Genomic DNA, 24,821 nt, shown 5'->3' on the forward strand with positions numbered 1-24,821 from the left:
GATTTGATCACAGCAACGAAGAGGTTTTCTTGCCAGATCTGGTGGTGCGGCGGCTTAGATTGTTGATATTGTGGAGGTTGAAGGAGGAGGAAAAAAAATAGTTGAGGGTGTGCAATGGAGATGAAGATAGATGAGGGAGAGAGTATATGTGGTCTTGCCGGCTTTCTTCGGTAGATTTTGGTTGTTTCATGGTGGGAATAAGGGAGAAGATGCATTAATTTTTACATTAAAGAATAAATTAAATTTTATTATTTAACCTCTTATTAAATAATTTTGGTTATTAATTTTAAAAAATAGTTATGAAATTATGACATGGTATTAATATATCTAACATGAATATGACATGTCATTTATGTAAGAGAGAGTGAGCTACACATGGTTGAAGGAGTTTAAAAATCTCATTTTAATTGAGTTTAAAAATTCAGTTGCTAAAAGGTTAAATAGAAGGATTCAAAATATAAATTAGTACAAACACAAGGATCCATCAAAACATTTTGCCTTAAAAATAACATACATTGCATAATTTTAAAAAAGAGTATTTGTTTCCAAAAGTACCTTCCACAATATGGAGGAAAGAATGTGGAAAAGGTTTTTATGGACAAATGCGTCTTTAATCATACTAATGCATGCATTAAAACCCTTTGTATTGCAAATACCATAACATGTATTAGTTATACCCATCTTAGTACTCAATAGAATATATAATTAGTTATACGTAGATAGAAAAAGTAAACCAAACAACCCCTCAAAGTTTAGTTTGAGTAATATTAATATTATTTTACAAAAAGCATATTACATGACTGGGCATAGTAAATATTTTTTAAAAAATATAAAGGAGAGATTGTGATTGAGGAAATGAAATTATGGTTATTTATCATCGCTCAATAAGATACCTGCATTACAAAAACATTTACAGAGCCTGATGCAAATAAAAAAAATGGATACCTAACAAAATTACAAGATCAGAAGTATCATCAGCTGTTAGTTGAGTGGTATGAGATTTTCACTATGACTGATAAAGGAATGTTTACAACATGACCATTGTTTCCTACAAGTCCTATTCTTCCAAAGCTTGGTGTTGTACTGTTCATGGTAGCATTGAGGAACACATTCAAGATCTGCTGCTGTCCACTTGCAACGAAAAATCGCTTTGGGGTAACCTTAACAGAAACCCCATTAGGTGCACCCCAACCGACAATATATGTTTCATTGCCCGCTATGTTGGTCAACATTCTTTGAACTTTTCTTGATTGGTTCAGCTTTGATATTGTGATTGAAGGCATGTTCAGGTCAGCTCCATTCATAGTAGATACTCCGCAGCTCTCACCAGTGTAGTTCAGAAGAACGGGAGCTGATCCATTTATGCCACAGAGGAACGCCATGTAGTCGTTATAACCTACAAATCAGAATTTAAGGTCCACATCTGACAGAAAATGATGTGCCATGTATTCTAGCCACCCCCAAATTATTAGTCATTGTTTTCTGAACGTTTTTAGTGATTTAACTAACTCTACGTTGAATTATTCTCAATTCTCATTTAAGTCAAATCACTCACGTAGTCCTTCAAATGAATCAAACAGTTTATGCTTAGAGAACAACAAATTTGAACTAATGTGGGGTGAGAATCGCAGTATGATGAGAACTAATAAACAAAGTAAGCAAATTGTAGTTTGAACTAGAGATGCAAAACTTTCCAAAGATGGTTGGCCAAACCTAGCTCTCAACGCCACTCCTTCCCAATAGATTGTCTGGCCTAGTCTTTGTACCAAGAAACTTTAAACTATGGTAAACACGTCTATACAATTCTTAACACCCTATGCTTGTATAAAGATCAAAACACTTAATAGACGTATGCTTCCTAGCCTACTGAAAACTTGGATGAAGCTAGTTAGGAGCTCCAATCAATCAAGTGTTGACACCGGATTAGGTTTGACCTTCCTTCTCAATGTCCGAACATGCATTCTTTTCTCTACAATATGGTATGGTAGACTTATAACCAATCAACTAGAGAACATTCTTATAATTACAGAAATGTTATTGATGTGTTTGGGATATGGAGGAAAACATATTTTCTTATTTTCTCATATGCTAGGTTGGACAAAATTTTGGAAAAATATTCTCTAGGAAAATAAGTTCTTTAAAAATGAGGAAAATGACTTTCTTAATGGAAGTAGGCAGTGTTTTGGACGGCAATGACACTCTATATTTATTGTATATCCTCCATACCCACCCAACGGCACCAACCCCTACCCATTGACCCTCCCACTCCTGAGGCCTTCTTCCACCCCTATAGTGTTTTGCTAGATAATTGCTTACTTACTAAAAACTATAAAATAAGTAAGAAAACATCTAGGAAACATTTTCCATGGAAAATATACTCCTTCATACAAAAAACATTCTAAACTTTTTTTTTTTTGAAACTGATAATGTTGTATTCCTCAGCATTAAGGTATGCTGGAGACCTCCAAAAAGGTAGTAACAAGCTAGAATGAGAAACTAATTACAGTAATCCTAAAAGATCTACTAATTGTTCAGCATTTTCTATACAATGTTCTTTACACCAAAAGTAGAAAGTTGTTATGCAGCTCTCTTTGATTTTCTGAATGCTGTTGAATCTATCTTCAAAGTTTCTTCCATTCCTCTCCCTCCAAATAGTCCACCAGATACAGTGTGGGATTATTCTCCACCACTTCTTCTGTGTCTTGCTTCCCCCTCTCCTAATCCAGCAACTTAACAAGTCTGCTGTGTGCTCTGGCATTGACCATTTTGTCTCTGTTAAACTGAGAAACATAGTCCAAAGCTGAGATGTGACTTTACAATGGAGGAACAGATGATTATTTGTCTCTCTAGCGTCACTACATAACATGCACCTGGACACAATTGGCAATCCCTTTTTCTGCAGGATCTCATGAGTGAGGCAAGCTTTCCTGATTACTAACCAAGCAAAGCACTTGACCTTAGTAGGAGCCATACTTTTCCATACATGCTTCCAAGGGCCTATGTTGTTTTCAGGCATCCAGGATACCTCTTTCCTATAAATTCTACCTACAGAGAACTTGCCATCCCTATCATGTTTCCATCTAAAAGTGTCATCCTCTACAGTAGTGCCTTTGAAACCATCAATCATCTGCAATAGCTCCACAACCTGCCTACTTCCCAGTCATTAAGATGCCTCCTGAAGAAGAAGTTCCATCCCTGTGGGGACCAGCTATCAGCCACTGTAACCTCAAGGTTAGTGCATATATTGGCCAGATCAGGGAAAACTTGCATTAAAACTTCTTGTCCAATCCATAGGTCCTTCCAAATAGTATTTTGTTCCCAGTACCCACCTCATAACATGAATTCTTTACTAGTCTAGGCCAAAGATTCCTTATAGATCTCCATACCGATGTTTCGTAGGTGGTTGATACTTCATTGGTACACCATTGCTCTGTCTGGCCATACTTATTCAGGATTACCTCCTTCCATAGAGCATGATCATTTCCATTTAATCTCCATAACCATTTCATGAGCAAGCAATCATTCTGCAGTTTCAGATTCCTGACTCCTAAACCACCAGCCTCCTAAAACACATTCTAAACATCATGGACTTTTCCTAAGAACATAGAGGTTGGAAGTGACTAAGTGATAGCATCCATGGCAGCATACCTTTATTATGAAGCTTTGGAAGCCAAGGACATCAAAATAAAGTTGGTGAGGTTCAATGAGATATGAAGAATGTGTTTATCGTGGAAGAAGAGTCCAAAAATTATGGCAAGGAGTGGCCAAGCGCTATAAAATAAAGTTGGTGAGGTTCAATGAGATATCAAGAATGTGTTTATCGTGGAAGAAGAGTCCAAGAATTATGGCAAGGAGTGGCCAAGCGCTATACATATTTCATAGTCCAAGTCCAGGAGAAGGAGGATTGGGCCAATATAGAGCACAAGAGGAGGGGCGTACATGAAGCCCAAGAAAGGGGCTGAAATTTCTGTCCAGGAGCTGAGATTAATGCCCACTCACGCCCATAAGGGCTGAAGAAAGTCACGCCCAAAAGGGGATTTTTAGGCTTGTGTTTTTTATATAGAGATCAGAACTGAGAACCCTTAGGTATACGATATGATATGCCTTCGGTACACGAGACTGGAGACACAAGACACAGTATTTTAATAAGATATCTTTTGTGCAATGCTAAAAATAATCTCCTGTTTAAACTCTCTTATTTCCTTCTTCAAGGTATGAGATGTTGATCCTTAATATGAGTGTAATTTGTCAAGAACCACAGTAGATGTATTTACTTTAGATCAAAGTTGTGGGATAAAGACTAGGCCAGGCAAATTGTTGGCTAGGAATGCCATTGACACTAGACAAACCTTGATTGGAAAACTTTAGCATCTATAATTCAAACATAATTCGTTTACTTAATTCTTATCATTCCGCAATTCTAGGAACTACTCTCATCCCTGAGATTACGACATCTGTCATTTTGAAATTAATAGAGGTCAATAATGGGCTAAAATGCCAATGAACAATACTCTCCTAGACAGCAAAGAGTAGCTTACTTGTATCCAAAATAAGGCCCGGATCCAGTGCTGCAGTAGCATTCACAAATCCGCTTCCCATGTCAAAAGGTGTTGCAGGAGACTGGTTCGAATCTGGGTTGGCATATGCACGCTGGGCTAGTATTGGGCCCCCATATTTATTATGTTGAGAGGCTGTTGTAGAAAGTGCAGATCCAATTGCAGCAGGAGTAAAGGTTGGAAATTTTTGCTTGATCAAGGCTGCTAAACCAGCAATATGAGGAGCAGCCATGCTTGTACCAGACATCATTGCAAAGTTTTCACCTAAATAATAGGAAGTACTTGGGTCAGTAAATAATTTTTCATGGCATTTATATTGCTTTATGAGTAACCCCCATACTTCTACAGATAGTTCTTGAGTAACCTGCTAGCCTATTTTAGTTCTTTTTATAAGGAAGCCTTTTTTATTTCTTGAGACCATCTACCTTGAAATTCAATCGATTCAGCGCCGCGGGAACTCCAAGCAGCCCATATAGAATTTCCTGGAGCAACTAGGTTGGGTTTCAATATGTCTGCATTATCAACAGAATTGTCTTCTGGATCTGGTCCCCTTGCAGAATAATACATAACCTTCGGAGCAGACAAACTGAAATTTGGTTTTATTCCCCCCAAAATGCAGGCAACAGCCCCAAACTTGACGATTTTCCTTGTAGTTTCATCTTTCTCAAGAGAAGAATTGTAGTACTGAAGTAAAATCTGCCAAATTAATTAAAATCCCCAAATCAAAATCAAAGACGAGAACTGTTGTGCATACATACCAACAGTCACAGAATGAGTAAACTTGTAACAAAAGAATTTACATGTTTTTACGATTCTTATCTCACTTCGTGTGCACTTAAATGCACAACTGTCCATGTTGATCTGCACAGATACTAAAAGCATTTTTACATCCAAACTCACCTTCGAATCATCTGGAGAAGGAATTATAATTCCAGGCAATCTCATTGGAACCGGATTAAGTTGATAGCTGATAACAAAAGGATCCATGGCAAATACAACTCCAGCTGCACTAAGGTTCATAGCTGTTTCTGAGGCCTGTTTGATGGTGGAAAGCCCAAGCACAAACCGGATGGAGTAGCTACAAATCAAGAGATTCCCTTGAACGAGCGTATGATTGAACTTACTGGCATCTTGGCATTCACTAACATACATATCTTTAGCAGCTGCGTCATTCAAAGCATGAATTGCAGAAACCAGCATGTACATATTATCTGTTCCAGCTGTAAACAAAAACAATTTTTTTTTTAGAATGGTAACTTTTTCTTCTATTTATCCACATGTATACTACATCAAAGTAGCCCCCCTTCCAAAAGTATTACAAACTAACAGACTCCAAATTACAGGGAACTCCTGAAAAGGTAGTAAAGAAGTTTAATTGGTTAAGGGTACAGTACGGCACCAACAACTTAAAGTGCTGCATCATTGTATTCAAAGAGAAACTGGAAATAAAGTTGCAGCATTTCAGTGATTGTATCGACTGATACTAACAGACTTATGCTCAATAACCACCCGCACCAAACCAAAAAAAGACTTTTACAATACAAAAAATCTAATGGCACTAGTGCATAAATTTTCCACAAAGTACATGCCTGATTAGGTATGCATTATTTATGGGCATACCAGTGAAAATCTCAGGCATCTAGCTTAGGTATGCATTTATGGATGTGTCAGGGAAAATCTCAGGCGTCTAGCTTAGGTATGCATGTATGGATGTGTCAGGGAAAATATCTCAGGCATCTAGCTTAGGCAAACATTTTTTTGGGAGATATTACAGGATGCTTCTCAGCTTCCGAAATCTGCAAAAAAAAACTATAGAAAGAATAACAGCATAGAATTTATGTTGTTGAAATTATCAAGTAGACCATCTCCAAGAGTAAATTTCTATAGGCTTCACTTTCTATAACAAGTTTCAAGGGCATCAGCTTCCTCAACTTTAAAGGCAATCCTGTAATATCATTTCGCATTCACCGCTGATTTTGATAACTTTTTGGTATTACCAATACATGACAAGGGATTAAACTTCATTTGTCTGGAAAACATAGCTCTCCTTTTCTTTTTAGGTAGTCCTAAAATGGCGTCTGTTTCCCGCAAATGAAAGATTGTTCACCTTTTAATTTCTCTCTGCTTATAGACCTAAAATAAATAAACATGCTTCCTCTCTAGCAATTTAAACTTTTAGATGAGACGGTTCACACCATTTAATGTGATATTGGAGCATTTTTGGGTCTATAATAAGCATATATCATCTTTAACAATTCAACTTGTATTTGAGGTGGTTCACTTAATATAACATGGCATCGGATCTTTGTTGAAAAATAACTCTAGTTCCTGGCGGTGCAATCACTATTCACTATAGTAACGTCTGGGAGAAGATTCATATTAAATTAAGTAAACTACCTTATCTAGCTTGAATTGTTAGAAATTGCACTTTTGTGTACTTATTTTAGTTTGATCACACTGATGTGTGGGTCTAATTATTTTTCTTGGGTTAAGTACATGAAAATATTTGTTGATAGGTGGCGACAAGACTTGAATTCAAAAAGTTTTGCATGCTTTGATACCATGTGAGAGAAAAGATTAGAAGAAAGCATGAAGAACTTACTGTCATGACCCACCCATTTGCCATACAAGTAAGGCATAAAATTAAGGGGGGGAAGAATCTAGAATCTTGGAAAGGTTTGGAAAAGGCTCTAGAATACCCTAGAAGAGTTCTTGGAAGGCTTGAGAATTCTCTAGCCTTGTAGAGAATTCTAGAAGAGGGACCAATTTGTAAATATGTAGGGACTTGTATAGCAATTTTTATTTGCACTTTAGCCCCTAGGTGTGTAGTATAAATAGAGGGGCATTCATTTGTAACTCAACCAAGCAAGTGTAAGCAATCTTCCAAAGCAATACAAAAGCCTTCTTTAAAAACTCTCGTGTCTTTCTTCATTCTCTTAGCGATCTAAGTTTGAAAAGGACTTACTTGAGCTTACAAGATCGTGAAATAATCGTAAGTTGTCAAGTGTCACACGGAGAGTTAATTGAAGTCTAAGTTCGTGACATTATGCCTCAATGCTAGTGACACACTTTACCGTGGATATAGTAGTTTATCTAATGTGGCACATGACCTGTACATACTTTAAGTCTAAGCCTAACTTTTTAATCAAAAGGTAATGGATCATGTTTAATCCAAAAATATATCAAACTTATTTAGAATCACCTTAATATTCACTTGAGAAAGCCCCAAAGGGTTGAGGTTGAGGGACTTGTGACTTAGGTCAAAAGTGTGAGCTCTATGCCAAGTGAACTTAGTCAAACTTATTTAGAAACACCTTAATATTCACTTGAGAGAGAAAGCCCCAAGGGGTTGAGGTTGAGGGACTTGGGACTTAGGTCAAAAGTTCGAGCTCTAGTGAACTAAGCCCAGTATTTAACTGGAGAAAGGTATAGGACAGGCACATCATCCCCGAGTTTCAAAAGTTGCAATTTGCCCAAAGGGCTGATTTTAAGTCACAAAAAATATATGAATTCACTTGAAAAATCTGGTGATTGAAGACTATCCTCATCCCTCAAATGCATTCTTTTACGTATAAGATATCAGAACATATAGAACGACACCAAAAGTGAAAGGGCTGATTTGAATACTCGTAAGTAAGGGTCGACATCTACCTTCCTTGTAACACCTCTATCACCTAAGCTTTGGATCGGTACTAACTTACCTAATAACTGATCCAACCATATCCAAGAGTTGTGACTCTCCATACGATGATCATCTATTACTCATTCTTTTTGAACTCGCAAGGAATTGCAATTTCTCTCTCTAGAAAGAGAGAGAAACAACAACTAACCTAGAAGTTGCATAAATTATCATTAGAAGTTCCAACAGAAAATTACTTAACTTAGTGCAGAGCGGAATAAGTTAGGTAGTGAAATCTGATTATTGCCCCACTTCTCTTCAAAGAATTACATAATTTCAGTTCTACTCGTTAACTTCTTCTAACAGACAATTTAAGACTAAGTGAGAGGGAATGATTAAAATAATAGATATTTGTGGGAAGAATCATGCTCCATTAATATTCTCAAAATAGAATTAAATGCAGCAATCACCAAGGAAGACTTACGTGCTAGTCCAACTCCAGCTATGGTGATGTTGTTCCCCAGCAATATAGAGTTGCTGTAAACCCTGTCATGGGTTGAAGCACCAACACTGAAGATCCATGGGCTGAACGATGCAACACTCTTAGGTGATGGTCCAGTATTGCCAGCTGCTTGTACCACAAAAATGCCAGCTTTTACTGCTGATAACAAGGCCATGTCTATCGGATTAAAGAAAGTCGCCAAACCAGGAGGACGCCTGTTTGGCGTGATTGATAAATTGATTATATCCACGCCATCCTGGGCTGCCTATAATTGTAACAGACAAGACAAGTATCAACACTGAGGAATTAATATTTATTCTTTTTTCTCTTTTGCCTCTGTGAATTAGCAGTAAATGATTCTTAAGCATGAAGGACAAATGAATATGCCCTCCATCCATAAAAAAATGGCCTGCTTCCCATTCTATTCTGTACCAAAAATTAGACCCATTTTGGTATTTGAATCTTTCTCTTTTATGTCAAAAAAAGATGAAACTTTTTCTTTTATAACTAACAGATGAAACATTTTTCACCTTCTGACAAAATCAAATCTAAACTAGTATACCACTATTTTATGTTATAGAAACTTGATGAGAGACTTCCCTACATCTGCAATATATCTTTCTCCATTCCTCTCTTTATCCAAAAGTCAAAACCAGGACATGCATCCTTTTCTCTTTATTCTTTTCCTTTAAAAGTTCTCCACTCTCTAGCCAAAAATGAAACTTACCTGGTCTATGGCAGCAACGACATCTGCAGCAAAGCCACCAAAACTCTTGTATAATGCCTTGTAAACTGCAATGCTAGAAATATCGGCATGTAATCAGAATCTGCTCTAATACTACTTTTAGCGAGAAAGAAACAAGGTAAGGAAATTAATACTCATCTCAATCTCTGTATTTTGATAAAAGGAAACACTGGAGGCTTGAGTTATGACCACTTGGGGAAGTTGAGAAGGTCGATCATTAAAGTAGATTTCTAGTAATTTCCCCAAGTGCTTAGAACTCAAACACTTCCCAGTGCTCCCGGATCCCCCTCCCCTCAACAATGGATTCAGACTTTCATCACTTCACTTATCAGAGAACAGGTGTGCTAATTGTAATGTTTGGTGAACTCCTGATGATCAGGATCATTTTGTTACAAAAGAACCTTTTTGTAAAGTTAAGTCATCAAAATCTTTTGCATTGAGAAAGCGCTTGGTTAGAAGTCATTGCAAGATTCACAAGACAAAGGGCTTATAGAAAAGATGAACAAGAACTAACACATAAGTTGATTGCAATACTGTGATACACTAAACTACTAGTGATGAACTGATGATAGTTACATCGCTGGAATCTCTTCTGCATGTAGAGTATCACCTTGCAGGTTGATATCAGTAAATCAAATGTGAACAGAAAATTAAAATTCAATTTCTTACTGTGAATGAGGAGCCATTCCACTAGCATTTCCAAAGTCATGTCCAGCTACAATAACGGGGACTCCATGGTTTCCTGCCGCAATAGAAGCTGTATGCCTGTTTAATAAGAAATTCAAGCCACATGGTTTTAGATGCTATTTTCAGTATCTTAAGTTTGGAGTAAAGAAAACAAATTGATGATATCAAGAAGGTTCAAATCAAACAAGGTCCTTTCTTTTCTTTTCATTATTTTTCTCTTTTCTGTGTGTGTTTTGGAACCCTTGGCTTACTTGAGCAAAATGAGAACATAGTTTCATGTATGGGATTTAGTGTGAAAAGAAAAAAAAATATTGTTGTGAGCTTAAGTGCTGAGTAATGATCGTGCCAAAGGAAAATTAGTCACTCTTACCCAATATTACCATATTCATCCTTTAGTCTACATTACTACCAAATGAAAAAATTCTACCTGATCTTTACTTGAGAACTCATTAGTGGATAGTGACAAGATAAGAAAGCTTTTGGTACTCTTCTATGTGGTGCAAGAATTTCTTTGATCATTGTGAGTGTCATTGTTCTTGAACATGCCCATTTGTTTCTCCCTTGTTGGCTTGGTATCTTTTTGTTAATTTGGGGGTAGTCCGTTTGGAGAGGCATATTGGGATTCAAGCTTGTTGGCTTGGTATCTTTTTGTTAATTTGGGGTGGTCAGTTAGGTGAGGCATATTGGGATTCAAGGGACACAAGAATTTCATTTTGTCAATACACGAGTATGAGCAAAAAAAAAAGGGTGTTTAATTCTCTTGGTTGATCTAAGTCAATTTTGCTGAAAAAGAAAGCTCTTAACTGATTTTATGTCCTGTTGCTGTTTTATGGCAGTCCTTTTTGCTTGAGGACAATGATTCAAGTGTATTTATGTCTTTTCTCATGTTTGAAGAGTTTTAAGTAGTATATGATGTAATCCCTCACATATTTGGTTGTTTTGATGAAAGATATGCAATGAAGGAGGTAAGGAGGAAATACACAAAGGTCTCCTGTTTTGCATCCAAGACATGTTTAACACAAGACAACCTTAGGAAGGGCATCATGCTCATCAACAAATGTTTTTCGTGTAAAAAAAAACAATGAAAGTGTCAACCATCTTTTTTTTGCACTGCCCCATTACAATTGGCATATGACATTTCTTCTTCTTGTTGTTAGGCCTCCAATGGGTTATTCCCCTCTCCATCAAAGATACTTATGCTAGCAGGATATGTCGGACAGTTGACAACACTATCAAAAGTACCTGGAGGATGATCCCAAAAGTAAAATTTTGGAGCATTTGGAAAGACGGTAACTGCAGCTGCTTTGATGGAATATCAACTCCCATATTGGCACCTTCTCTCCCCTGTTAGTATGGATAATTTTTGGGATTTTGTTAGCTCCCTAACTCAAGAAAGCTCTTTATGCTAAGATCCCTAAGAGAATGCTAAGAAAGGCTTAGAAAGATCAAAGAGAGTTTTTGGAAGAAGGCTTTTGTATTGCTTTACACTTGAGTGATGCCTTGCAAATGGTTGGCACCTCTATTTATACTACTTCCTAAGGACTAAAGTACAATTAATATTTACATGAGAAGTCCCTAAGGAATTTACACATTGCCCCCTTTCTAGAGAATTCTACATAGTCTAGAATTCTCCAAGGCCTTCTTGAAATATCTAAGGCATTCTAGAGTTCTCTCTTTAACTCTAGAAACCTCCACGCCTACTTGGCTGCAAAATTTGGCTCGGATAGTGGCGGGACATGACACGATAGCCTCAATCAGCGCCCTCGTTCGTCGCTGCCCTGGATGCCCGGCCCACGGTGTGTCGTGGCTTTCCTTAATTATCCACCGCCTGATAGACCCGAACTTCGGTACGTAGACCCTTCAACCGGATGTGAGTAAAAGGCCATCCTCCACCCAAAAGCGCTTAGTCTTGCCTTGGGCGGCTAACTCCATCAGCTTCTTGGCCTCGAGATCATGCTGCATGCCATCTTTGATTGCATCTTGAATATCACAATGGACTGTCGTGATGGCAGCAAGTTCGGCCTTCCTACTTAGCGCATCGGCCACAACGTTACCTCTTCCTGGCTTATACTCCAAAATGTAGTCAAACTCGGCTAGAAAATCTTGCCACCTAGCTTGTTTCGGGGTGATCTTTTTCTGCGACTGAAAGTAGCTAGTGGCCACGTTGTCCGTCTTAACCACAAACTTGGAGCCTAGCAAGTAGTGTCTCCACGTGCGCATGCAATGTACGATGGCCGTCATTTCTTTCTCCTGCACTGTATAGCGCCGTTCGGTCTCGTTCAATTTGCAGCTCTCGAATGCTATTGGGTGTCTCTCCTGCATTAAGACTCCCCCAATGGCAAAGTCTGAAGCATCCGTATGTACTTCGAAAGTCTTTGAAAATTCGATCAGCGTCAAGACTGGCTCTTCTGTCACTGCGGCCTTGAGACCTTCGAAGGCTTGCTGGCACTCCATGCTCCAAACCCACGGCTTATTTTTCTTTAACAACTCGGTCAGTGGAGCGGCCTTTGCGGAGTAGCCACTTATGAACTTGCGATAATAATTTGCAAGTCCAAGGAATGATCGTAGCTCGGTCACTTTAGTGGGCACCTCCCACTCCTGGATCGCCCGAATTTTAGCCTCGTCCATCCGTAGTTTGCCCTGGCTGATGNAGCCACTTATGAACCTACGATAATAATTCGCAAGTCCAAGGAATGATCGTAGCTCGATCACTTTAGTGGGCACCTCCCACTCCTGGATCGCCCGGATTTTAGCCCCGTCCATCCGTAGTTTGCCCTGGCTGATGATATGGCCCAAGAAGTGCACCTCATGTTGGGCAAACTCGCACTTCTCCCGCTTGATGTAAAGCTGGTTTCTCGCAAGACTTGGAAGATTTTTCTCAGATGCCCCACATGTTCCTCCAAGGTGTTGCTATAGATGACTATGTCATCTAAGTAGACCACCACGAACTGATCCAAGTAGGGTTGAAAGATCTTGTTCCGTGATACCACGTTGTCACGGACTTAGAGTCTTACTAAAGCTCCGTGCGGCTCTTAACAACTTACTCACTATCTTTCAAGATCTTATAAGCTCAAGAAAGCTCTTTATGCTAAGATCGCTAAGAGAATGCTAAGAAAGATCAAAGAGAGTTTTTGGAAGAAGACTTTTATATTGCTTTGGAAGATTGCTTTACACTTGAGTGATCTTCTTCTGCAACTGAAATTAGCTAGTGGCCACGTTGTCCGTCTTAACCACGAACTTGGAGCCTAGCAAGTAGTGTCTCCACGTGCGCAGGCAATGTACGATGGCCGTCATTTCTTTCTCCTGCATTGTATAGCGCCGTTCGGTCTCGTTCAATTTGCGGCTCTCGAATGCTATTGGGTGTCTCTCCCACATTAAGACTCCCCCTATGGCAAAGTCTGAAGCATCCGTATGTACTTCGAAAAGTCAGGCAGCGTCAAGACCGACTCTTCTGTCACTGCGTCCTTGAGACCTTCGAAGGCTTGCTGGCACTCCATGCTCCAAACCCACGGCTTATTTTTCTTTAACAACTCTGTCAGTGGAGCGGCCTTTGTGGAGTAGCCACTTATGAACCTGCTATAATAATTCGCAAGTCCAAGGAATGATCGTAGCTCAGTCACTTTAGTGGGCACCTCCCACTCCTGGATCGCCCGGATTTTAGCCTCGTCCATCTGTAGTTTGCCCTGGCTGATGATATGGGCCAAGAAATGCACCTCATGTTAGGCAAATTCGCACTTCTCCCGCTTGATGTAAAGCTGGTTCTCTCGCAAGACTTTTCTCAGATGCCCCACATGTTCCTCCAAGGTGTTGCTATAGTAGTAGACCACCACGAACTGATCCAAGTAGGGATGAAAGATCTTGTTCATTAGCGTGCAAAATGTAGCGGGTGCGTTAAGCCCAAAGGCATCACCAACCACTCTCGTAAGCTCCGTACCTCGTCACACATGCTGTCTTCGGTTCATCCCCCTTCGCGATATGCACTTGGTAGTAGCCTTTTCGGAGATCCACCTTGGTGAAGTATTTGGCTTGCCCAAGCCTGTCAAACAAATCTGCAATGAGCGGGATAGGGTACTTGTTCTTAATAGTTACCTTATTAAGTGCCCGATAGTCGATGCATAAACGTAAGGATCCATCCTTCTTCTTCTGGAAAAGAACCGATGGGTCATAAGGTGCCTTGGATGGACGGATGTGACCGGCCTCGAGGAGCTCCTTCAACTGCTTCCTTAGCTCCTCTAGTTCAGGTGGAGCCATGTGATAAGGTGCATGCGCGGGTGGCTTGGCTCCAACCTCCAACTCTATCCTGTGATCTACCTCGCGCCTCGGAGGTAGAGTCTTCGGCAGCTCGTCCGGCATCACGTCCTTGTTCTCTTCAAGGACCTTCTCTATAATCGGTGGCAAGGTCTCCTTAGCACCATTGTCTTCTCCCAAACCTGCAATGGTAGCTAGGAACGTCGGTTCTCCTTTCTTCAGGCCCTTAACGATCTGCATGGCCGACTAGAGGGCATGTCCTTCCTTCTTTGGTACCTTGACTAGAGGTACCATGCATGACCCTATGACCCTTCCCGCTTCATGACCATGAGCCGTTGGAGGTAGGGGTCAATCATCGTATGGCAGCGCTGGAAGAAGTCCTGCCCAAGACGGAGCTGGAGCGGCGACAGGTCAAGACCATAGACGAGGCCATCACGTAAGCAGAATCCTTGACAGACTTTAAGCATGATCGGCATGACAAGGCAAAGGGCAAGGATGCAAGGAGCAGTCATGCCAAAAGTGGGGGAGATCGTGGCCGAGACAAGGAGCAGCAGGCGCACCCCAAGCAGCACGACTCCCACAAGCCGGACAACAGACGGTTCGTGCGCCAAAATTACACGGAGAAGAAGGCGCAGACCACTAAGAGAGATGGTTGCTACATATGCGGAGGACTACACGGCTATGCCAGGTGCCCAGAGATGAAGAACCTTGGTGCCATCCTACGCGAACGGAAGGAGAAGGACGCACAAGAGCAAGGGCAAGACGCGGGCACGACGCAATTGGGCATGGTTGGACTATGCGGGGCGATAGCCAAGCAGACAGAGAAGCCAGGACACTTCAGCACACAGTATGTAGACATCTCCATTAATGGACGTACAGCTCGTGCCATGGTGGACACCGGGGCAGAAGCAAACATTATGACCAAGATGGCGGCAGAGAGGTTAGGGCTGAACTATGTTCCAAGCAACACCCGCCTCAAGACAGTTAATGCCCCACTGACTCCCGTGTGCGAGGTCGCGCAAGGAGTGAGCATCACGTTGGGAAATTGGCAAGGTAAGACAAACTTTACTGTCGCTCCTATAGATATCTTTGACATTATTCTTGGGCAGGACTTCTTCCAGCGCTGCCATACGATGATTGACCCCTACCTCCAACGACTCATGGTCATGGAGCGGGAAGGGTCGTGCATGGTACCTCTAGTCAAGGTACCGAAGAAGGAAGGACATGCCCTCTTGTCGGCCATGCAGATCGTGAAGGGCCTGAAGAAAGGAGAACCGATGTTCCTAGCTACCATTGCAAGTTTGGGAGAAGACAATGGTGCTAAGGAGACCTTGCCACCGATTATAGAGAAGGTCCTTGAAGAGAACAAGGACATGATGCCAGACGAGCTGCCGAAGACTCTACCTCTGAGGCGCAAGGTAGATCACAGGATAGAGTTGGAGGTTGGAGCCAAGCCACCCGCGCATGCACCTTATCGCATGGCTCCACTTGAACTAGAGGAGCTAAGGAAGCAGTTGAAGGAGCTCCTCGAGGCCGGTCACATCCGTCCATCCAAGGCACCTTATGGCGTACCGGTACTGTTCCAGAAGAAGGATGGATCCTTATGTTTATACATCGACTATCGGGCGCTCAATAAGGTAACTATTAAGAACAAGTACCCTATCCCGCTCATTGCAGATTTGTTTGACAGGCTTGGGCAGGCCAAATACTTCACCAACGTGTATCTCTGAAAAGGCTACTACCAAGTGCGTATCACGAAGTGGGATGAACCGAAGACAGCATGTGTGACAAGATACAGAGCTTACGAGTGGTTGGTGATGCCCTTCGGCTTAACCAACGCACCCGCTACATTTTGCACGCTAATGAACAAGATCTTTCATCCCTACTTGGATCAGTTCATGGTGGTCTACTTAGATGACATAGTCATCTATAGCAACACCTTGGAGGAACATGTAGAGCATCTGAGAAAAGTCTTCCAAGTCTTGCGAGAGAACCAACTTTACATCAAGTGGGAGAAGTGCGAGTTTGCCCAACATGAGGTGCACTTTTTGGGCCATATCATCAGCCAGGGCAAACTACGGATGGACGAGACCAAAATTCGGGAGATCCAGGAGTGGGAGGTGCCCACTAAAGTGACCGAGCTACGATCATTCCTTGGACTTGCAAATTATTATCGCAGGTTCATAAGTGACTACTCCGCAAAGGCCGCTTCACTGACCGAGTTGTTAAAGAAAAATAAGCCATGGGTTTGGAGCATGGAATGCCAGCAAGCCTTCGAAGGTCTCAAGGCCACAGTGACAGAAAAGCTGGTCTTGACGCTGCCCGACTTTTCAAAGACCTTCGAAGTACATATGGATGCTTCAGACTTTGCCATTGAGGGAGTCTTAATGCAGGAGAGACACTCAATAGCATTCGAGAGCCGCAAATTGAACGAGACCGAACGGCGCTATACAGTGCAGAAGAAAGAAATGACGGCCATCGTACATTGCCTGCGCAAGTGGAGACACTACTTGCTAGGCTCCAAGTTTGTGGTTAAGACGGACAATGTGGCCACTAGCTACTTTCAGTCGCAGAAGAAGATCACCTCGAAACAAGCTAGGTGGCAGGATTTTCTAGCCGAGTTTGACTACGTTTTGGAGTATAAGCCAGGAAGAGGTAACGTTGTGGCCGATGCGCTAAGTAGGAAGGCCGAACTTGCTGCCATCACGACAGTCCATTGTTATATTCAAGATGCAATTAAAGATGGCATACAACATGATCCTGAGGCCAAAAAGCTAATGGAGTTAGCCGCCCAAGGCAAGACTAAGCGCTTTTGGGTGGAGGATGGCCTTTTATTCACATCCGATCGAAGGGTCTACGTACCGAAGTTCGGGTCTATCAGGCGGCGGATAATTAAGGAAAGCCACGACACACCGTGGGCCGGGCATCCAGGGCAGCGACGAACGAGGGCGCTGATTGAGGCTATCTATTTCTGGCCAAGCATGCAGGACGATATCGAGTGCTATGTGCAGACTTGTCTTGTGTGCCAACAAGACAAGGTAGAACAAAGGCATCCGGGAGGACTATTGGAGCCACTACTCGTAGCAAAACGTCCATGGGAAAGCGTGACTATGGACTTCATCACTTCCATACCTAAGTCCGACGGGTATGGAACTATCATGGTTGTGGTGGACAGGTTCTCAAAATATGCTACCTTCATACCCGCCACAGCCGGATGCACCACAAAGGAGGCCGCTCAACTGTTCTTCAAGAACGTGGTGAAATATTGGGGGCTGCCAAGACACATCATTAGCGATCGAGACCCCCGATTTACTGGAAACTTTTGGAGGGAGTTGTTCGAGATACTTGGCACAAAACTTCATTTCTCCACAAGTTTCCACCCGCAGACCGAACGCGTCAACGCCCTATTGGAGTGCTACTTAAGGCACTATGTCAGTGCACATCAAAAGGATTGGGCCAGACTCCTGGACATGGCACAATTTTCATATAATTTGCAAAGGAGTGAGTCCACCGGGTGCACGCCGTTTGATTACTTCACAAAAAAAGGAAGGAGAAAATACACAAGACTCAAGCAAAAGAGATGCATGAAATGAAGAATTGGGCACAAAAAAGCCCCGACTGTCGCAGTGGTGGAGTTTTGGTCACTGTGACTGCACGACCCTGAGTTCAAACTTTCAACTTTTTAGTTACTAGGGTTGAGATGGAAATATATAGGGACTTTAGAGAGTATGAAAAAAGGGGAGGAGACACCAAAAGACAGGCGCAGCTGTTGGGAGAGAAAAAAAGAGAACTTAAGAATTTCAAGGAGGATTAAAGAGATTTAGAGTTTCTTCTAAACCACCTTCTTCTCCTAATCTTTTGTTATGAGCATGATGACTCTTAATTTTTCAATGATTGTTTTTACTCCATTATGGAGTGACATTCTCATAGTTGAGTTTTGATGAAACATGTGGTTTTATTAGTGACTAATTTACCTTTTATCTCATGTGTTTAATTGATTCCTTGAGGAGTTCATTGATATAATAATCACAAGAGATATATCAATTTCTCTATTGCTTTGATTGGGTTTAGGATAGTCTTGTTGAATATTGATTCTATTCGCAAGAAGGGATTAGTATTTTAACCTTAGAATTGCCGCATAGATATTTGAAAGAAGACTATATATTTCTATCTATGCAGAGCCTTTAAATACAACCTTCGCATCTTTAGAAAAGATTAGAGGGATTGAATGTATTCGCGAGAAACATTCATACTTCAACAAGCCCCCAAGGCCTAGCTCAAGTGGCAAAAGGTGGAGGATTTGTGGCTTAGGTTGCAGGTTCAATCCCCACACCATGCAAAGCGAAGCCCGGTATTTAAGTGGAGAAGGGTAGAGGGGCGAGCCCATTATCCATCGAGTTTAGAAGGCTGTGATTGGTCCAAAGGGCGGGTCACAAATGGATTTCTCGGTTATCAAAAAAAAAATTCATACTTCAACAAGGGTTGATGATAGGTATTATAATTGCTAGTTATTCCATAGGTGGATTCTTGACTCAACTCAATTGAGTTGTGGCTATTTCTCCCGTCATTATTAATTTTACAAATCAGATTTCTCAAAAAGTAATCAATCAATACTAATTAGCATATTAGAAACTCAATCCTCTCATGGGATTGACATTATCAATACTATCTTTAACAAGCATGAGCTTTAGTTTTTATACACAGATCTTGGGCTCGTCAGATTTTGGGGCCTTTTCCGGGGGATTGGGCAATATCTATTTGCTAATTGTTGTTGTTGCAACTTTGAGAGTTGTATATAATTTTTTCTTTCATATTTTCGAGATTTCATCCTTAGTACCTGACAAATGGTAGAGAAGGAGACTTGAAGAAATTATCCCTGAATTTGAACTCACCCCAAGTGCTTTAAAGATGAAGTACAGGAGAATCCAGAAAAACAACTAAGAGCTGATAGCAGAGCATTTTCAAAGGATCAGAACATGTGACTATTGTGGTGGCAATCACCTCATTCATGATAAACCAAGAAGGTAACTTATGTTTCTATAGTTCATAATCTGAACAATCTTACTATGCTTCTCGTACATACAGGCAGGTTGATTCATATGGTTACCATTATGATTCAGAATGGAATGGATACTCGAATTATGGTTGGAATCTAAGTGACATGAAGCAACCACCTCAAGAGGAGAACTGAAACTTTAGAGAGTTAATACTTGGATTAGCAAGCAAAACAGAAGAAAGCTATAAAAGTATAGATGAATCACTGTGAAACATGAATACTCGGAGACAATGATGATTGTTTAATCAAGTGAAACATACAATGTAGCTATAGCATCTTCCCAATTGTGCAACTGCACCACATTCATAGAGTTTCATGGAGATGCTCAACTCTTGATAATTCCATGAATGATCCATTACGACCAACAAAATCAGAATTTTACATATCCTAAATGAGGCATCAGAGAGGTCTTGATCAAAAAGTGTTAGTCTAGGGTAGGCCTATAAAATTTCCTCCTTTTAAACTGATAAAGTAGTGCAGAGATGAATTTAAATGGAGAAACATGGTCAGTGAGGATTCATATAGACAACCCCAACTTGTTTGGAACTCCTTCACTATTTTCAAGTCTTACTCTTAAAAGGAATGTTAGATGACCAAAATTCATATATAAAGGAGGTGGATCGCCAAATTTTATACTTCAGAAGAAATGAAGAAACATATTGATTATGATCAAGAGCTCTTACATTCAGCGTGCACATTGTGAATACCAAATAAGCCTACAAAAGAGCTGCAGTGGAATGTCCATATGATAGAGAACACTTACGTTCCATGACCATCACCATCAAAAGGAGAAGCAAAGTCCTTAGTTGCATTAAATATTCCCCTGGTTATAGCAGATGCTGCAAAATGACGGGCACCAACAAGTTTGCTGTTGCAAGATCCGGATGGAAAATCCAGGGTGACCTCACAAATGCCAGAAAAGTGCTCAGGAACAGGATATGTTTGCTCAGGTGACTTATCATTGAAGCTGGGGTGTGTAGGATCAATTCCAGTGTCAATGAAACCAATTACAATGCCTACCCCAGCAGTTTCATATCCACCTTCTTGAGCCCATGCCCCACGAGGTAGACCTAGAAATTGTGGTGTATGTGTGGTTGCAGTCTTAACTGAGAAATCCAAAACAATATTTGACACCTCTCTCCTCCTTGCAAGCTTGAATGCCTTCAAATTGATCAAATACATGTTCACATAAGATATGACCATGATCAAAAGTCACAAAAGACTATGTAATGACTTAACTATGTATGGCATGTTAAAGAAAATTCTAATTTCTCCATACCTGCTGGGGTGTTACAAGCACAGCAAATCCATTAATCAAGTAGTGGTAGCTGTATACTTTTAGATACTTTTCTCCTCTTAACATCCTCCTCAATAAGGAATCGTGCATTTGAGAAACGTAGGAACCATTCATGCAATCTATATGTGAAATATTGCTGATTCCGAAAACAGTTATCAGTAATACGACTGAAGAAGTTAACTTCTCACTTTCAAATAGATACGCTAAAAACAAGACAGAGAGGAACAAAAACTCTAATTGTCTAATGCAAGAATCTGATATGACAATGTAATACGAATAGCCCAGAGTGTGATAGTTAGACAAATCTAAAACTTTCTTATTAAAGTGACTTCTGGATAGTGGGTTACACAGCTCCAAGAATCTAGCCACTAAAAGAGTAAAGTTCTCATGTAATTAATTAAGCTTCATTCCATGAGAGTCCTTACATAATAATGCACTGCTTCTCATTCTCAATCAGTCAAAACACTAAAATACATAAACACAATCAGATAAGTTTCCCTCTTTTTAACACACTACAATCTACAATTCCAAACACTTGAATAATTAGAAATGCTAGAAGACAAGTGGAACTTCAAAACCACTAAAAGATTTCAACTTTACACATGCCCAAGTTACAACTAAAATAATACTGTAGCAGAAATTAAACAAACGAAAGTGGGCTAAACAAAAAAAAAAAAAACCATTCATCTAGAGCAACATTGAACTATTGAGGAGATTTATGAATGTAACAACTACTACGCTTCAATCCCAAAATAGTTGTATGAATTCTTAACATGACACTACATATCCAGTTAAAAATAATACCTTGGTTTGTCAAATCTATTAACTCTCTGGGACCCACCATTTCTGGAGTGGTATTGATTCTTCAAGTTGAGTTCTTCATTAAAATGAGCTTTTTTCAGGGTCACAATATACACTGCAGTAGCTGAATCAGCAGCATTCTCTATAGACCAGCCACAACCCACAAAAATCCCCAAAAAAATTGCCCCCACTAAGAATCTGAAGCTGACAGACCCCTCCATTTTCAACAGGTCAAAAGTCCACCCATTTGCTTCTTCAAGTACCCCCAATAAGAAATAAACAAGAATTGTGTAAAGCTAAGATAAGGGTACAAAGCAAATGAGAGTTTGTTGGCTTCTTTATGCTGAAGAGAGAGAGAAGTGCATTTAATTAGCTGAAGAAGCAACTTTCTTGGGTTGTGTGCATATGAACCTATAAAATTTCCTAATACTTTTTTAATAAAAGAGTGCATATGGAAAAATCAAATTCTGTTTTTTTTTTCGTTTTTATGCTGTTGGATTTATTCACATGTCTTCATATGTTATAACGGTTATATTTATTTATCAATCAATAATTTTCTGTCTCCTTTCTTATGGTCAACACTATCTTATGAAAGAAGCTTGGGGATTTATGAAAATAAATAAATGAATAAGATTGGCCTCTTGTTTAAATTACTTAAGTTATATTCTTTCTCTATAAGTAATAAAAATTATCAAAAATTGCCACGAATCTAGCCACAATGCAGGACCCAATTGATATACTTTCAAATTACATTTGGGACCCGGGTTAAAGAAATGAGATTGTGCACTAAAGATGCCTATATATAGAGGATGAACTATCTCATTAGGGGTTACACTATGAGTTATGTCATTTTCTTTTAGTTAGTTATTTTGTAATAGGAGTCTGGAATCTCCCTTTTCTATCTTTCTTTTTGTTCTTTGATGAGCTTGTAAGTTGTTTTATGATCAATACAAACCTTAGTTTGTTACATTGGTGTTTTCATTGAATCCATCTACTATCTACTATCTACTATGGTGGACAACGAACTCTCAGCTCTCTCATATTCAATAATGGGTTTCACTTCATCAGTCTCTAGTTTTCATTCTCTTACAGAGTCTAATCAGAAATTTCCTCAAGCTCTGCACTCTCATGTTGCTTTAATGCATTCTCAGCCGTCTCCAGTGGAGTTGGGTCGATTCAACGGCTACAATGCAGTGGGTTGGGTTTTATTAGCGGAGCTCTATTTTGATTCTCTTGCCATCTCGGATGCCCACAAATTACACTATGTCTCCTACTATTTCGATGGTGATGCCCTTGAATGGTTTCATTGGATGTATCGCAATAATCAATTAGTTGATTGGAAGCATTTTAAAGAGCAAGTGGTGTTGCGATTTCAGAACACAACCATTACTACATCAAGGTATTTTGTTGATCCTTCTCATACCCATTTTGACTATGATAGGTATGCACCTATGGTTACACCAATGACCCAAGTTGTTTCATTTGCTGATTTGAATATTTTACCTACTTATTATGCAATTGAATCTACTTCCAAAGTTGGAAACTCAAATGTGGAACAAGTGTTCGATGAAATGTCACTAGCAGAGGATTCACCATTTAGCTCAGCTAATGGGTCATTATGTCTATGGAAGGCTATGTCGCGACTATCGAAGCCCACATGTTAGATGTATGTTCCCAACAAACCAACCACGAGGTGTTTGTCGATGAACAATCTAATGCAACAACCTTTAGCTCGGAGGGTCACTCTGATCTAGAAGATGAAATATCAGAGGAGGTGTACGATATACAAGCTAAATTTGAAGGCAAAGTGAGTGCGGTTCAAAAGACTATGGTTGCTAACGATCAAGAGTTTGTGCTAGAGGATTTTACCCCAATCTTAGGGAATATTCAGTTAAATGTCCATGTTTCTACAGATGGGAGACTATCTAAATATGCATCCAATTCTATTAACCATTGCTCATGCTTATTCACCAATTTCAACTCTTTTTCTCTGCCCTATGTCACCAGACAACTCAACAAATTTGAACCTTCAAGTGAGAAGCTTCCTCTTGGTCAAGTACTTCATACTTGTTGTTGTCATAAGAAAACATGCTCATATCTCCATTTTGAGCTTGAACCATTACTTGATATTTTACCCTTTGGTAGTGTTGTGGATGCTTGGGTTGATATTGGGCAACTATGTGATTCCCTGTCTTATGTGGCCAAGATGCCTCACAAGTTTTCTACCATATTAGAAAGATATCCTTACGTATGGAATCGATCCTCTCAACAATTTTTTGATAGTATGTCCCAAACATGCCACTATTCCAAGGTGTTCGCTGAAAATTCCCAAGGAAAGGCAATTGGTATGCATTGCCAATTTTACTTGATGAGATTAACAACAGGGAATTCGATAATTGCTTCTTATTTTATACCATCAATGTTCAAAGGTGTCACCCTTACGTTAGATAGCAGTCTTCATCGGTGTCTCTCATTTCATGCGTTTCATGCGATACCAACAATGAAGTTTGGAGTGAATCAGGTTGCGGCTATTGCAGACAAGTCTCTTCATTTTACATTAGAGTTTGAAGAGGCTTTCAATCTGACTTTCTCTATATTAAGAGCTTATGACCATTCCACATTAGCATATCACTGTATTCACAAGTCTAAAGTCATGGCTTTTATTTCACACATATCATCAGATGCACACGATAATGCCTTCACAGAACTTTTTGTTGTAGCGTATGCTATGGTACAAGTTGAGCTTAATAGGAATTTTTCAATGAGTGTCTCACACAAGACACCCGAGTTCATCCAACTGAATCTAATTGGACAAGCTCCTTTGCTGGACACACTTGTTAGTCATTTGATTTGCTCTTTTTTTAAAGAAGAATTGAAGTTTCCAAATCATCTTATAGTTCAACTTCTAGGCTCACATCTTGCATGGTAGAGTCTTCTAAGATGATAAGTAAATATGGCATGTTTATGAAGCTCGTTGCCGTGTTTGAAGAGTTGGTTATGATTTGGTGTGATAATCTGCAGGTAACCTGGTAGTGTAGCTTTTCTTTGGACCTAATTGTTCACGATATTGTAATTGGCGTGTATGTCCTATTTCGTTGGGCGAACCACCACAGAAGGTTCTTCGGTGTACTAAATGCGTATGATATTGTTGCAGCAGTAACACGGGCACTCATAACTATCGATTTTACAGTGCATACTTGTGAAAATGATAGTTGGACCTTGTCCATGATTGAAAGTGAACTTTCATTATTTTCTACAGAAGCTAAATTGGTACTACCATGTATGTTAGCCTTGGATTTAGCTTGGCATT

General features: G+C 40.1%; 1 protein-coding gene across 2 annotated transcripts; it reads right to left on the bottom strand.

Annotated features, from left to right (window-relative positions):
- Positions 1–785: 785 nt before the first annotated feature.
- On the bottom strand, positions 786–21,922 carry LOC125848803 (subtilisin-like protease SBT2.2). Of its 2 annotated transcripts, none has more exons than XM_049528743.1 (10): positions 21,515–21,922; positions 20,693–20,829; positions 20,177–20,574; positions 10,092–10,187; positions 9,405–9,477; positions 8,660–8,942; positions 5,457–5,776; positions 4,982–5,252; positions 4,539–4,820; positions 786–1,396 (listed from the first exon to the last, which is right to left on the bottom strand). In XM_049528743.1, the coding sequence occupies exons 1-10, from the start codon at positions 21,552–21,554 to the stop codon at positions 975–977; spliced, it is 2,322 nt and encodes a 773-aa protein (XP_049384700.1). In that variant the 5' UTR covers positions 21,555–21,922; the 3' UTR covers positions 786–974. The 2 variants fall into 2 exon arrangements, with proteins under 2 accessions (XP_049384700.1, XP_049384699.1); XM_049528742.1 differs by having other exon boundaries at positions 20,693–20,846.
- Between the last annotated feature and the right edge of the window lie 2,899 nt (positions 21,923–24,821).

Source organism: Solanum stenotomum, chromosome 12 (genome assembly GCF_019186545.1).
Source record: "Solanum stenotomum isolate F172 chromosome 12, ASM1918654v1, whole genome shotgun sequence".
NCBI lineage: Eukaryota > Viridiplantae > Streptophyta > Magnoliopsida > Solanales > Solanaceae > Solanum > Solanum stenotomum.

Excerpts from the sequence above, each read along its gene's own strand:
- LOC125848803 (XM_049528742.1), bottom strand. The coding sequence starts at position 21,732 with ATGGAGGGGTCTGTCAGCTTCAGATTCTTAGTGGGGGCAATTTTTTTG. Across the intron at positions 9,478-10,091 it reads GGAATGGCTCCTCATTCACA|CATTGCAGTTTACAAGGCAT; the intron begins GTAAGAAATTGA and ends CGATATTTCTAG. Across the intron at positions 5,253-5,456 it reads CTTCTCCAGATGATTCGAAG|ATTTTACTTCAGTACTACAA; the intron begins GTGAGTTTGGAT and ends TTAATTTGGCAG.